At 49.7% G+C, this 15,185-nt stretch overlaps 1 protein-coding gene across 1 annotated transcript; it reads left to right on the forward strand.

Annotated features, from left to right (window-relative positions):
• Window positions 1-3,067: 3,067 nt before the first annotated feature.
• Window positions 3,068-3,636, forward strand: LOC132571375 (zinc finger and SCAN domain-containing protein 31-like). The gene has a single exon (XM_060238173.1). The coding sequence runs from the start codon at window positions 3,068-3,070 to the stop codon at window positions 3,542-3,544; it is 477 nt and encodes a 158-aa protein (XP_060094156.1). The 3' UTR covers window positions 3,545-3,636.
• Window positions 3,637-15,185: the final 11,549 nt, after the last annotated feature.

A 15,185-nucleotide genomic window follows, 5' to 3' on the forward strand; every position in this document is an offset into this window, starting at 1 on the left:
GGCTCGGTGGGGTGGGGTGGGGTGGGGGGAAGGAGGGAGCCCCACTGAAGAGGAGGGCTGGTGAGATCTCTCTCCCCCCCCCCCCCATTACAGCCGTTTGTCCCTCCCCCAAAGGGGAGAGGAAGGGGCCGCATCATATCCAGGAATTTCCCGAGCGAGAGGTGGCAAGCGTCTCCCGGGCCATAGACCAGGCTCTCAAGGGCAGCCCCCCCCCACGAGGCTGATGGGGAGGAAGAGGAGGGGGTCTCCCTGCGACCCTAAAGGTGCTTTCCGGGGGGAGGGAGAGCCCCACGGCATAGGAGGGGTGGGGGTGTTGACTGCGTCTCCCCCTTTGCGGAGAGGGCGCAAGAGCCCCGTGGCGCAGAGTGGGAAAGCTGCAGTCCGAACTCTCTGCTCACGATCTGAGTTCGATCCCGGCGGAAGCTGGGTTCAGGTAGCCAGCTCGAGGCTGACTCAGCCTTCCATCCTTCCGAGGTGGGTAAAATGAGTCCCCAGCTTGCTGGGGGGGGGGGGGGGGAAGCGTGGAGGACTGGGGAAGGCGATGGCAAGGAAAGGAAAGGTCCCCTGTGCAGGCATCAGGCGTTTCCCTCTCTGGAGTGACGTTGCTTTCACAACGTTTTCAAGGCAGACTTTTGACGGGGTGGTTTGCCATGGCCTTCCCCAGTCCTCTACTTTCCTCCTCAGCAAGCTGGGGACTCCTTTGACCGACCTCGGAAGGATGGAAGGCTGAGTCAACCTCGAGCCGGCTACCTGAACCCAGCTTCCGCCGGGATCGAACTCAGGTCGGGAGCAGAGAGTTCAGGCCGCAGTACTGCAGCGGTTTGCAATGGCAAAACCACCCTGTAAAAGGTCTGCCGTGAAAAGCAACGTCACCCCAGAGTCGGCAACGGCTGGTGCTTGCACGGGGGACCTTTCCTTGCAGAGACCGCTGTGCTCCTGGCGAGTAGCCCCGTCCAGCTGCATTAGGCTGCAGCCCCTCCGAGCAGGGGAGGAAAAAGCTCTCCGCCTGCAGCACCGCAAGGGTTAAAGGGAGGCCCGGCCAGGCGGGGGGGGGCAGGAAAGGGTGGGGTTATTCTTGGGGGGGAGGAGGAGGAGGCCTTGCTGGGCGGGGCTTCAGCCTTGCAAGGGGAAAGAAAAGGCCTCCTTTGCAGCAGCGGGAGCCCGGGAAGGTTTACTCGCGAGTAAGGGAGGGAGGGAGCGGCGTGAAGAACAGGAGGAGGAGGAGGGAGATGCAAGGGGGGGGCGCTCTTGCATTTGCCGGGGAGTGGAGATGGAGCCTTTTTTGGAATGCAAGAGAGATTTCTTAAACTGCAGCCGCTCCTCCTCCGGGCTCTCTCTGCTGCTGCTGCCCTCCTCCCCTTGGGGGGCCTGCCTGGGAGGGGGGCAGAATGCGGCATGGGGGGGCTGGAGTGGGCGCAGTCCTCCGGGAAGGACCCCTGGAGGAGATCAGGGACCCACCAGGTGCAAATGCAGGCCTTGTGTGATGCAGGTGAAGGGATGCCTGCCCACCTTGGGTGTGAGTCCCTGCCCGGCTCATTGGAGCTATTAGGATGGAGTTTGGGGGCACAGAGAAGCAGGACCCACAACCTGCCTGGATCAATTGCTGAGCCCCTCCCCCGCTGATTCGGTCCAGTGGTGTTGCAGCACTGGAACTATAGACCAGGGGTGGCCAACGGTAGCTCTCCGGATGTTTTTTTGCCTACAACTCCCATCAGCCCCAGCCGTTGGCCATGCTGGCTGGGGCTGATGGGAGTTGTAGGCAAAAAAAAACACCTGGAGAGCTACCCTTGGCCGCCCCTGCTGGAGACGGTTGGCCCTACCCATCCGTTCGTCTCTTTCCTAGCTGCAAGGCTGCAGTCACAATAAAGCGAGCTGATGGTGTTTTACACCTTTGCCCCTGAGGAGGCCACATTTGCACTGGGCTGTCATCGGTGGGCCCTCTGCCTCCTCATCTCCTTCCTCCTCCTCATCTCCTCTTGGCACCCCCCTCCGCCAATTCCCCTGCTGAGGGAGGCCTGGACAAGTGCAACGGGAATCCAGGGAAGACAGAAGTGATGCTGGCTGGGAACGGGCGAGGGGGGGGGGGTCTTGAAGGGCCTGCTGCTCCCCCCCCCCTTTCCCTGGAGTTCAGCTGACCCTAGCAGAGCCGAGACTGCCTCCCTCTGCCCTCACCTTCCCAGGGCTGGTGTGGCCGCCTAGATCCATGTCTTGGTGACATCCATACTCTTGTAATGCCCTCTGCGCGGCTGGTCTCCCCTCGGAATCCGTTTGGGAACGCTGGTTGGGCCAGAATGCCACTGTTAGATTATTATCGAGAGCAGGCCCTTTTTTGTAGCAGGAACTCCTTTGCATATTAGGCCGCACACCCCGGATGTAGCCAATCATCCTAGAGCTTACAGTAGGCCCTTGTAAGAAGAGCCCTGTAAGCTCTTGGAAGAGGGATGTCAGGGGAGGGACGGTGGCTCAGTGGTAGAGCATCTGCTTGGGAAGCAGAAGGTCCCAGGTTCAATCCCCGGCATCTCCAACTAAAAAAGGGTCCAGGCAAGTAGGTGTGAAAAACCTCAGCTTGAGAACCTGGAGAGCCGCTGCCAGTCTGACTTTGACGGACCAAGGGTCTGATTCTGTATAAGGCAGCTTCATATGTTCATTGGCTACATCCGGGGCGTGTGGCCTAATATGCAAAGGAGTTCCTGCTACAAAAAAAGGCCTGATGGACAGCTAGAATGGAGCATGAACATTTCTCCCATTTTGCACTCTCTCCACTGGCTACCCCTCAGTGTGAAGGGGTGGCTCCCCCATACAAAGCCCTGCATTGCGCAGGGGGTTGGACTAGATGACCCTGGAGGTGCCTCCCAACTCTGATTCTGTGATCCTGGTCTGCAAACTAAACAAGGAAGCTCCATCTGATTCACGGGGGGAATCACTCGGTGTCTTTTGACCAGGGTTGGTGATGTAGCTCGGATCCCTTTTGATTTCTTCTGCCTTTCTGATATGTCTTCCTCCTTCTCTTCAGAGCCACGTAAGTAAGGGTGTATTTCCAGTGTTGGAGGCAGCCCAAGAGGAAGGGATGGAGATGGAAGAGGAGGACCCAGAAGGACCTGGAATTGGCAAGGGCTCAAGCAAAGGTCTCCATCACCTCCAAGCAGGAAGTGGTGCTGATATTGGGGAAACTTCTGTGCCAGAGAGCTTGGCTCACGATGCTACGTCCTCAGATGTATGCAGACGACGCTTCCGGCAGTTCTGCTACCACGAGGCTGATGGGCCCCGAGAGGTTTGCAGCCGGCTCCATGGACTTTGCAGCCAGTGGCTGGAGCCGGAGAGGCACACCAAGAAGCAGATCGTGGACCTGGTGATCCTGGAGCAGTTCCTGACTCTCCTGCCCCAGGAAATGCAGGGCTGGGTCAGAGGATGTGGGCCGGAGACCAGTTCCCAGGCGGTGGCCCTGGCCGAAGGTTTCCTCCTGAGCCAGGCAGAGGAGAAGAGGCAGGCAGAACAGGTGAGGGAGCTTCATGCTGTCCTTTCAAGCTGTGATCTTCCACCTTAGCCTAAGGCCTCCCTGCCCAATATGTATCCCTCCAGACACTTCCCCAGGGTTGCTAGACAACCAGAACCCTGGTTCTTGCTGCTGTGGTTGAAGCAGCTCTGTTGATGGAGAACTTGTCTGGGAACTGAAAGGGATGGGGAATGGGGCAAGTTTTGCTTCCTTGGTCTTTAGCCTTTCTGTCTCTCTTCCTGCTGTTCCAGATGTGGGGGCCATCTGTGAAGATGGAAGCGGAGGTCTCTGAGGAGGAAGGGTCTCCTTTGGAGGAAGAGCAGAAGGCGCAGGCCCAGGAGTGTGCCCAAGAGGCCCTCTCACACGGTAAGGGTGCCCTGTGGGCCCATTGTGCAGTTGTTGGATAGAAGGCTCAGGAAAGGAGGAAAAGGAAATACTTCAGTGCACCACACAGAGTGGACTTCTGGGACTGGCTGCCATAGGATGTAATGGTGGCCACTCACTCACTTGAAGGCATTTGTGGAGGGCAATTTCTTTCTCCGTAGAACTGTGTCAGAATTATAGGAGGGACTAGGTCATGTCAGATTTTCTGTATTCTTGTATATTAGTTTGAATTAGCTGATAACTCTCTGTTAGGTTATTGTTCCCATAAGCCTTTGCTCTTTCTGCTGGCAGCCTAGATGTAAAAAATTCCCTAGTTGATTTCCTATAGACTGAAAAGAGTACAAATATGAGGCTTCTGGCTTTGTTTGGGGCTGCTTGACCAACACCCCACCTGTCCCCGTGTTGGTCTTGATCTTGCAGCCCAGGAATATATCTTGTTCTTTTTAAAGCATATACCATATCAGGTATTGTGATTTTCTAAACCCCTGAAATCCTCCAACAAAAACATGTGAAGATAAGATCTCTTGCAGGGGTGGCCAACGGTAGTTCTCCAGATGTTTTTTGCTTACAACTCCCATCAGCCCCAGCCAGCATGGCCAATGGCTGGGTCTGATGAGAGTTGTAGGCAAAAAACATCTGGAGAGCTACCATTGGCCACCCCTGATCTATTGGATCTAGCCAGTGGCCCATCCAGCCCAAGGTTCTGACTCACAGAGTGGCTAAAACTCCGGTGTCGTCAAGAGATCCACCAACATCAAGAAATCCACCAAGGAGTTGGGGGAGCCAATTTGGTGTAGTGGCTAAGTATGTGGACTCTTACCTGGGAGAACCGGGTTTGATTCCCCACTCCTCCACTTGCACCTGCTGGAATGGCCTTGGGTCAGCCATAGCTCTCTTATCTGGGAGAACCGGGTTTGATTCCCCACTCCTCCGCTTGCAGCTGCTAGCATGGCCTTGGGTCAGCCATAGCTCTCTTATCTGGGAGAACCGGGTTTGATTCCCCACTCCTCCACTTGCAGCTGCTAGCATGGCCTTGGGTCAGCCATAGCTCTGGCAGAGGTTGTCCTTGAAAGGGCAGCTGCTGTGAGAGCCCTCTCCAGCCCAACCCACCTCACAGGGTGTCTGTTGCGGGCGGGGGGGGGGGGGAAGGCAAAGGAGATTGTGAGCCGCTCTGAGACTCTTCGGAGTGGAGCGCGGGATATAAATCCAATATCTTCATCTACCTCACAGGGTGTCTGTTGCGGGGGAGGAAGGCAAAGGAGATTGTGAGCCGCTCTGAGACTCTTTGGAGTGGAGGGAGGGATATAAATCCAATATCTTCTTCAATGGGGCCACAGTTACTAAACTCCTCCCTCCATTACCTTACAAGCACCAAAAAGACAGAGAATCTGCCAAGATCCCTTGCCCTAAGGGGTTAATACAGTTGTTAATGGTTTAATGATGGTTTTATTATTGTAATTGTAATTACTATGTATGGTTTTATTATATACTCATGTTGTAAGCCGCCCTGAGCCTGCCCTGGCGGGGAGGGCGGGATATAAATAAAAAGTATTATTATTATTATTATTATTATTATTATTATTATTATTATTATTATTATAATTAAATGCTCTGTTGGTTTTACCGTTAAGATTTTGGTTTCACTTGTCTGGGAACTGAAAGGGAGAGACAGTTAACTTGTTGCTTGCTTCCAGAAATTGTTTCCGATAGCTAAGCGAGAAGCCTTATCTCCCCCCCCCCCCCCCGCTCCCCTTCCCCGTCTTCGAGATGCTTGCACCTGGAAAGACTTCGGGAACGTAATGGGCTATGGGAATGTATTGGAATGTGGACAGTGGGGTGTGAGCATTGCTCTTTCTTTTGCATGCTTTTCTCACACGATAAAGTCTATGCTTGCCTGCGGGGGAGCAAATCTGAGCCAAATTCCCTAGTTGAATCTACGCCTTGCCTCCCTGTCTGAATAAACACAACCATTTTGATCTTAAGTGGACTGTTTATTTAAGAACCAGGGGAAGGACTGAAAGAATCACGGCCCAGAAAATAGAGTTGCATCTGTACCTTGTGGCTGATAGCCACACGTGAACTTCCTCTCCATACACTTATCCTATCCACTCTTGAAACAGTTTGTGCCTGTAGCCCCCCGCACATCTTGCAGCAGCGAATTCCCCGTGTTAACTAAAGTATTCCTGTCTCACATGGCTTCCGTTAGAGGGACTCAAGGCGGCTCAGAGAATAAAAGTTGGCAGGGACCCCCTGGGAGCTTTGGAGGTGGGGCAATTCTTGGCTGTGACGTCTCACCCTCCTGAAAAGCTAGACGTTACATCAGAGGATCAGCAGACACTCTGGAAACCCCGTGATATTACCCTCGGTTTTTCAGACCTGCTAATGTCACATCTGGGGTTTTGGACACTTCTGATTGTGATGTATCTCTGATCTCATTTCTCCACCCCTCCCTCGAAACCCAGACTCAAGAGCAAGAGGGAGGGGCCAATCAGTAGAAGAATCACCTTCCGGGGCCTTTGGTCTAATCGAGCAGAGATGCTGTCACAGTTTTGAGGTCTGGAGTTCACAGGACAAGGTTCAAGGGTCACAGAGGTCTGAAATGTGCTGGCAGCGTTTATAACTCCACCCCACTCCACCCCCAGCCTCATGGGAACCTTAGGTTTCTCCTCCACCCCACCCACCGAGTTTACTTAGAATTTCAGTGCCCGGGGCAGGGATTCATGTTGCGTGAATCAGGATTCAAACAAGTCTCTGCTAACACCCTTTCATCCAATGTTTTCTCCCTCACAGGCAGTGAAGAGACGGTGCTGAGTCTTTGTGGAGTAGTGGAAACGGCTGCTGCCCCTGCAGTCCAGGTAGGGGAGATGAGCAGGGGACCGCCTGAGTTCCCCCTCTTCCTCAGGGGGGCTTTTGCTCCTGCAGTTGCTGCTCATGTGTCTGAGCGAGAGGGGCTCTGAAGGCCGCTCCCTTTACCCCCCTGGCAAGCTCTCCATCCTGCACCACCCCAGAATGCCCCTGTCCAGAGTACGGTCTTGACTGGGACAGTCTCTGATGAGGAAACCTGCTTTTTCTTTCAGCCTCCAGCTTCCTTCGAGGAGGTGGCTGTGTTTTTCACCGAGGCTGAGTGGGCCCTGCTGGATCCAGACCAAAGAGCTCTGCACAGAGAAGTCATGCAGGAGAACTATGGGAACGTGGCTTCTCTGGGTAAGTGTCCTCCATGGGTGCCAAAGGTGTGGATTGCTGCCCTTGCGTTGAAGCGTGAATCAAAGTATTGAAGAGCAGAATGTCCTTGTGAGGCTCGGTCTTGTACTCACCCCCTCTGGAGGACTCCAGGAGCTGAAGAGGCAGTGAAAGTAGCCGAAGATATTGGATTTATATCCCGCCCTCCACTCCGAAGAGTCTCAGAGCGGCTCACAATCTCCTTTACCTTCCTCCCCCACAACAGACACCCTGTGAGGTGGGTGGGGCTGGAGAGGGCTCTCACAGCAGCTGCCCTTTCAAGGACAACCTCTGCCAGAGCTATGGCTGACCCAAGGCCATTCCAGCAGCTGCAAGTGGAGGAGTGGGCAATCAAACCCGGTTCTCCCAGATAAGAGTCCGCACACTTAACCACTACACCAAACTGGCTCTCCGACATACTGGGCTGGTCCAGGGGCCACTGCGGCCAGCGTTGTGGTCAGCAGGAGAGGCCGGGTGGGAGTCATGGCCAGAGGTGGAGACAGACAAAGGCCTCGTGTCACTCTTCCTCCTCCTCTCTCTCTGTCCCAAAGAAAGCAGGGATGTACAGGAGGCTGCACTGGAGGCAGACGAAGGACTGGAGAGTCTCTCAAGAGGGACTCAAAACAATATTCCCTTCCCGAGGGAGCTGGCTGCCAGTGAGTCAACGCTGGCTGCATCGTTATGTCAAAGGGATGGGCAAAGAACAGCCGTGGGAGATTTCAGTTTCACTTCTAAGGAACCTTTGGGTAGGTAGAATCACAAAGCCTTCTGCGTCAGGAGAAACAGAGGCTGTTTGGGGACTGAGATCTTGGGAATTCTTCCTGGGGCTGAGCTCAGGTGTGGCCCTTTTAGTTCCTTAGGGGCTACATTGCCCTTAAATACTGCATATTCCAGGGAAAGGTGAGGTATTTCCTTAAGAACAGCTTTGCTGGATGAGTCAGATGCCCGTCAAGCTTTTCCTACTGTGGTCACTCACATGTCTCCAAACCTCCCTTCCCCTTACCTAACAACTGGCATCCCATCCAAAAACCATGGAAAAGAAAAGGAAAGGTCCCCTGTGCAAGCACCAGTCGTTTCCGACTCTGGGGTGACGTTGCTTTCACAACGTTTTCACAGCAGACTTTTTACGGGGTGGTTTGCCATTGCCTTCCCCAGCCTTCTACACTTTCCCCCCAGCAAGCTGGGTACTCATTTGACCGACCTCGGAAGGATGGAAGGCTGAGTCAACCTTGAGCTGGCTACCTGAAAACCTGGCTTCCTCAGGTCGTGAGCAGAGCTTAGGACTGCAGTACTGCAGCTAACACTCTGCACCATGGGGCTCAGTAAAAACCACGGGGGTTTCCTTAAAACTGTGGGGTTCCCTTGGAGAGGTGCTGACTTCTCTTTGTAGCCCAGATGACACGCTGTATTGGAGATAGAAGACCAGCTCCTCTTCTGAACATATGAACATATGAAGCTGCCTTATACTGAATCAGACCCTTGGTTCCATCAAAGTCAAAAGAGTGTCTGGCTCAACATTAGGAAGAATTTCCTGACCGGGAGAGCAATTCCTCAGTGGAACAGGCTTCCTTGGGAGGTGGTGGGCTCTCCTTCCCTGGAGGTTTTTAAACAGAGGCTAGAGGGCCATCTGACAGCAATGAAGATACTGTGAATTTAAGGGGAAGTGTTTGTGAATTTCCTGCATTGTGCAGTGGGTTGGACTAGATGACCCTAGAGGTCCCTTCCAACTCTATGATTCTATGAAAGTCAGTCTTGTCTACTCAGACTGGCAGTGGCTCTCCAGGGTCTCAAGCTGAGGTTTTTCACACCCATTTGCCTGGACCCTTTTTAGATGGAGATGCCTGGGATTGAACCTGGGACCTTCTGCTTACCAAGCAGATGCTCTACCACTGAGCCACCGTCCCTTCTCATCATGAATCTCTCTTAACACACGGAAAAAAACCTTCTGTACAGTCACAGGACTAGAAATTATGATCACTTTTTGTGATTCATCATCAAAAGGCCCATGAGGAAAGACTGAAGGGGCTCAGTATGTTTAGCCTGGAGAGGAGACGACTGAGAGGCGATAGGATCACTATCTGTCAGCTAGAGGATTGTGCAGAGATGTCTTCTGTTGTCCCGGAAGGTCGGACCAAAATCAAAGGGTTGAAATGAAATCAGAAGAGTTTTCAGCTGTGGGGGCGGGGCCTCAGGAAACAAGATGGCAGATGTGTAATTTTTATGCTCCCAATCCCTTCCAACCCTTCTCAGCCAGTTTGGTGTTGTGGTTAAGTGAATGGACTCTTATCTGGGAGAACTGGGTTTGATTCCCCACTCCTCCACTTGCAGCTGCTGGAATAGCCTTGGGTCATAAGAACATAAGAGAAGCCATGTTGGATCAGGCAAACGGCCCATCCAGTCCAACACTCTGTGTCACACAGTGGCAAAAAAATTTATATGTACACACACACTGTGGCTAATAGCCACTGATGGACCTGTGCTCCATATTTTTATCTAAACCCCTCTTGAAGGTGGCTATACTTGTGGCCGCCACCACCTCCTGTGGCAGTGAATTCCACATGTTAATCACCCTTTGGGTGAAGAAGTACTTCCTTTTATCCGTTTTAACCTGTCTGCTCAGCAATTTCATCGAATGCCCACGAGTTCTTGTATTGTGAGAAAGGGAGAAAAGTACGGTACTTCTTTCTCTACTTTCTCCATCCCATGCATTATCTTGTAGACCTCTATCATGTCACCCCACAGTCGACGTTTCTCCAAGCTAAAGAGTCCCAAGCGTTTCAACCTTTCTTCATAGGGAAAGTGTTCCAGCCCTTTAATCATTCTAGTTGCCCTTTTCTGGACTTTCTCCAATGCTATAATATCCTTTTTGAGGTGCGGCGACCAGAACTGCACACAGTACTCCAAATGCGACCGCACCATCGATTTATACAGGGGCATTATGATACTGGCTGATTTGTTTTCAATTCCCTTCCTAATAATTCCCAGCATGGCGTTGGCCTTTTTTATTGCAGACGCACACTGTCTTGACATTTTCAGTGAGTTATCTACCACGACCCCAAGATCTCTCTCTTGGTCTGTCTCTGCCAGTTCACACCCCATCAACTTGTATTTGTAGCTGGCATTCTTGGCCCCAATGTGCATTACTTTGCACTTGGGTCAGCCATAGCTCCCTTATCTGGGAGAACCGGGTTTGATTCCCCACTCCTCCGCTTGAACATATGAACATGAACATATGAACATAAACATATGAAGCTGCCTTATTCTGAATCAGACCCTCAGTCCATCAAAGTCAGTACTGTCTACTCAGACTGGCAGCGGCTCTCCAAGGTCTCAAGCTGAGGTTTTTCACACCTATTTGCCTATTTGCCTACTTTTTCACACCTACTTGCAGCTGCTGGAATGGCCTTGGGTCAGCGATAGCTCTCCTATCTAGGAGAACCGTGTTTGATTCCCCACTCCTCCACTTGCAGCTGCTGGAATGGCCTTGGGTCAGCCATAGCTCTGGCAGAGGTTGTCCTTGAAAGGGCAGCTGCTGTGAGAGCCCTCTCCAGCCCCACCCACCTCACAGGGTGTCTGTTGTGGGGGAGGAAGGGAAAGGAGATTGTGAGCTGCTCTGATTCAGGGAGAAGGGCGGGGCATAAATCTGCAATTCTTCTTCTCTGCTAAAGTCTCTATTTTCTATTCGTCACGGCTCTCCAGAACCAAAGTACAAGTTCTACTAATCCTCCTATACTGCCCTGGACTTTTCACTGACATTTTGGCTTGCCTCTTGATTTTTAATCGGGCTGACTAAAGAAAGCGGGAAACTACAGGGCCTTTGATAAAATGACGATGAAGTCAAATGTTGTGACTAAACAAGAACCGACAGCCCTAAAACCAGAGCTTGTCTCTACAATTCGCCATGTGGAAAATAGAATCCTGACTAAAATGTCTTCTGTGTTGGACCCACTGACAGAACAACTGAAGAAAATTAAAGGTTCCCTAGGGCAAGTAAATCAAAAGGCCGAGAGGGCTTTAAATGCGAGTATTGCTGTACAAGATGAGACCCAGTCATTACAAAAAGATACGTCTGAAACAAAGGGAAGGCTTTTACTCTTGGGGTCATTGTAAATAACTCACTGAAAATGTCAAGATAGTGTGTGATTACAATAAAAAAGGCCAATGCCATGCTGGGAATTATTAGGAAGGGAATTGAAAACAAATCAGTCAGTATCATAATGCCCCTGTATAAATCGATGGTGCGGTCTCATTTGGAGTACTGTGCAGTTCTGGTCGCCGCACCACAAAAAGGATATTGGGAAAAGTGCAGAAAAGGGCAACTAGAATGATTAAAGGTTTGGAACACTTTCCCTATGAAGAAAGGTTAAAATGCTTGGTGCTCTTTAGCTTGGAGAAATGTCTACTGTGGGGTGACATGATAGAAATTTACAAGAAACGCAAGATGTCATCACTCACTTCTTCACAGAAGAGCCCAAAACAACATGTCAGATAAACTTTTCTTCGTACAACCTTCAGAATTTCTGGTCATATTTCTGAGTGGCTTCGGGGAGTCTATGTAGCTTTATTTCTAACTTCAGATTTCATGCAGTTCTGTTACTAAGTTGTTACTCATAGTTCAGGCTAGGCAGGACGGGAGGAAGGGTTATCAAGACTATAGCCTCTGTTAGTTTGTTTTGGGATTCTTACACTTTTACAAGTCGTAAGTGTTGGGTTTTGACTAGCTGATCACATCCTTAGTGTTTTATTAGGAAAGCAACTGTTGATCAACAGCTGATTGTCAGTGTGTGGAGTAGAAGATACCTTTGAAAAGCTCAGCCGATTTCAAGAAGGGGTCCTTATCATAGGTGGTGGTTTAAATTATCCAGTAGATTTACATTTGGACAGGTCAGGCAAACCAATTCGGCGGTAGCAACGAAAAACTGATGCCAAAACTAAGCTGCATGTTCTGTTGGAAAAATATAGACTTTGTGATGTATGGAGACATTCACACCAGAGAGACAGAGACTACACTTTTTTCTCTTCCCGCCTTAACACTCACACTATGATTGGCTTGAGGACAAAAGGAGATTGAGGAAGAATCGCACTGCTACAGGACCAACCCTAAATCAGACTTTTCCCTGCAGCCGCTGTGGCCGGACCTGCCTGTCCCACATTGGTCTTGTCAGCCACCAGCGAGCCTGCAGCAAACGTGGACTATTGCACCCTTCTTAAATCTTCGTTCGCGAAGCCAAGCCGAGAGAGAGAGAGAGAGAGAGAGGATTGGCTATGCTCTGATCTCACAATCCTTGGTGGATAATCTGGTTTCCTCTGACATAGGAATAACTATGTGGTCTGACCACATCCCTGTGAACTGCAAACTAACAGGATTAGGGACTCAGCAGCGTGAATACAATTGGGTATTTAATAAATCTATTTTATTTTATGAAACTTAGAAAAACAAACTCTCCACTACAATTAAAAATTATTGGGCTGGTAATATCGATTGTCAAGTTCCTCTACTGACAAAATGGGAGGCTCTAAAAGCCGTCCTCCGAGGCATGTCAATTTCTTTGGCTTCTCACCTAAAATGAGATAGGGAGCAGAAAGTTAAATCCTTAACACAATCCATAAAGTCACTGGAGGAAGCTCACAAAAAGACTGGTAGCAAAAAATATATATAAAAGACTCTAGCAGAACGCAAAGTTCTTGAGACATTTGAGACGTCTCGCATTCAGAAGAACTTGCTCTACATGAAACAACACTTTTGGCAAAAAACTCTCAGGAACTTAAAGATACTCTCCTGGAGGGTGAAGGATAAAAGATCAATGAGGCATATTCACCAACTAAAAGACAGCTCAGGGAAGCTGCAGACTGGAACAAATAAGACTGTTAAGGTTCTTGCAGATTATTATAAGTCCCTTTATGCAGCTACACATATAGATGCCCAGTCCATTAGAAATTATCCTTTTTCATCTGCAAGTTTCAAAACACTATCTGATTCACACACATCCTTTTTGGACCAACCTATAACTAAACAAGAAAATCAGGATACAGTAAAGCAATTAAAATCTCACACGGCCCCAGACTATGATGGGTTTGGTCCTGAATTTTATAAAGTTTTCAATTCCGAGTTGGCTGATTCAATGTCATCGTTATGCAATTACATTTTAGAACATAAAGAACTCCCTCCAACTTGGTCTGAGGCCAATCTGATACTGATCCCAAAAGAGCACAAACCTGTCATCCTATTGCCCAACAGCTTTATTAAAGATTTCAGGTTTTCATGGCTGGTATCATCATTAGGGTTTGTAGAATCTTTCAGGCTCAAGTGCCGTGTTCTACTGGAGAAAGTTTTTCTTCCAGACGTTTCGTTCTCAGCTGTGGAGAACATCCTCAGTGGCGTTGCAGCTGGAGCAGGTGCTCAGACCTTCTTGGCTGCTGTGCATTGAGTGAGGCCAGGGCTGCTGGAGAGCTGCTATTTCTAGGCTGGAGGGGGTGTGGTGAGAGGGCAATTGGTTTGTGAATGTACCCATTGTTTGGTGGGGCTTTCTGGAATGGTCACATTCCACAGCCAGTTTTCTTATCACCAGTTGAGTTTGATGAAATGGATTTCTTAATAGAATATTGGGACATTTGTTTGTACGTTTCTACAGTAGGATCAGTCAAAAGAATGTATTTTCACTGGTTGCTCTTCAGTATAATTGTATGACTTCTCCTTGGTTCTGTATTTTATGGATTACTCTTTCTTTTTCTTGTGTTTTTTTTAAATTGTTTATTATATCCTCACTAAGGCTGCATTATTTGAGGTGATCGATTATAGTGTTCTTTATTGTAAACTGAAAATCTAATAAAAATCTGATTAATTAAAAAGAAGAGTTTCCAGCTAAAGGTGAGGAAGAATATCCTGACAGAGTGGTTCCTCAGTGGAGCAGGCTTCTTTAAGAGGTGTTGGGCCCTCCTTCTTTGGAGGTTTTCAAACAGAGGATAGATGGCCATCTGCCAGCAAAACTGATTCTGTTAACAGAGGCAGATCTTAAGAAAGAGGGCAGGAAGGGCCGCATCAGTGCTTAGTTCTTGTAGCGCTTTCTTACTTGTCCAGGGAAATGCCAATCACTGCTTTGCGGTCAGGAAACAATTTTTCCCCAGGCCAGTTTGGCCACAGATCCTGGAGGGTTTTTGTTTTTTGCCAACTTTTAGACATGGAGCAGGGGTCACTGGGGCTGTGGGAAGGGGGGGAAGTATTTCTGAATTTCCTGCACTGTGCAGGGGTTTGGGGCTAGAAGACCTTGAAAGTCCCTTCCAACTCTATGATTCTATGGTTCTAGGAAGAGATCCTTGCCACCTTTTCCCTTAAAGTACATTTTGGAAGTCCTGGGGAGGAAAGGGACAATCTGAATATAGGAAAAGCTGTAATGCAGGGCTGGCCAGGGAAAGGTTGTGACCAGTAGCTCAGGAGACAATATGCACAATTATTAATTAGGAGTTTCTGATTGGTGGCTTGTCCTCTTGTCTGAATGTTGATTCGACCTCCCTCTTTATTCCAGCAGGAGATGGCGAGGAGTCAGTTGGAAAATTTCAGGGATTGCCACAGGAAAAAGCCAACAATGAAAAGGCCGAAGGAAACTTCAGGAATACAGATGGACCAGAAAACCAAGAAGCAAGCCATGGAGTAAAGACGATGGTGAAGCCCATTCCTTACCAAAGGGGCAACTTTCATGAAATCCCACCCCATAGCCATCACCAATGGACTCCTTCAGAAGTAAAGTCATTCATCTTCAACAAGAGTGGAATGACTTTCTCCAATGGGAGAAAGGGTAATGTATGTTTTCCAAACCACAGTATAATGAGGCCATGTAAATGCAGTTATTGTGGAAAGTACTTCAGATACAGACCACAGCTTCTTGTACACCAAAAATTACACACAGCACAGAAGCGTTTTGAATGCTCAGAGTGTGGAAAGAGATTCAGTCGGAGTGGCCATCTTCAACGACATCAGACAGTCCACCCAGGGGCGAAACCACATGAATGCTTAGAGTGCGGAAGGAGATTCAGTGTGAGTTTCTACCTTCAACAGCATCAAAGATCCCACACAGGGGAGAAACGATTTGAA

Source organism: Heteronotia binoei, chromosome 5, assembly GCF_032191835.1.
Source record: "Heteronotia binoei isolate CCM8104 ecotype False Entrance Well chromosome 5, APGP_CSIRO_Hbin_v1, whole genome shotgun sequence".
NCBI lineage: Eukaryota > Metazoa > Chordata > Lepidosauria > Squamata > Gekkonidae > Heteronotia > Heteronotia binoei.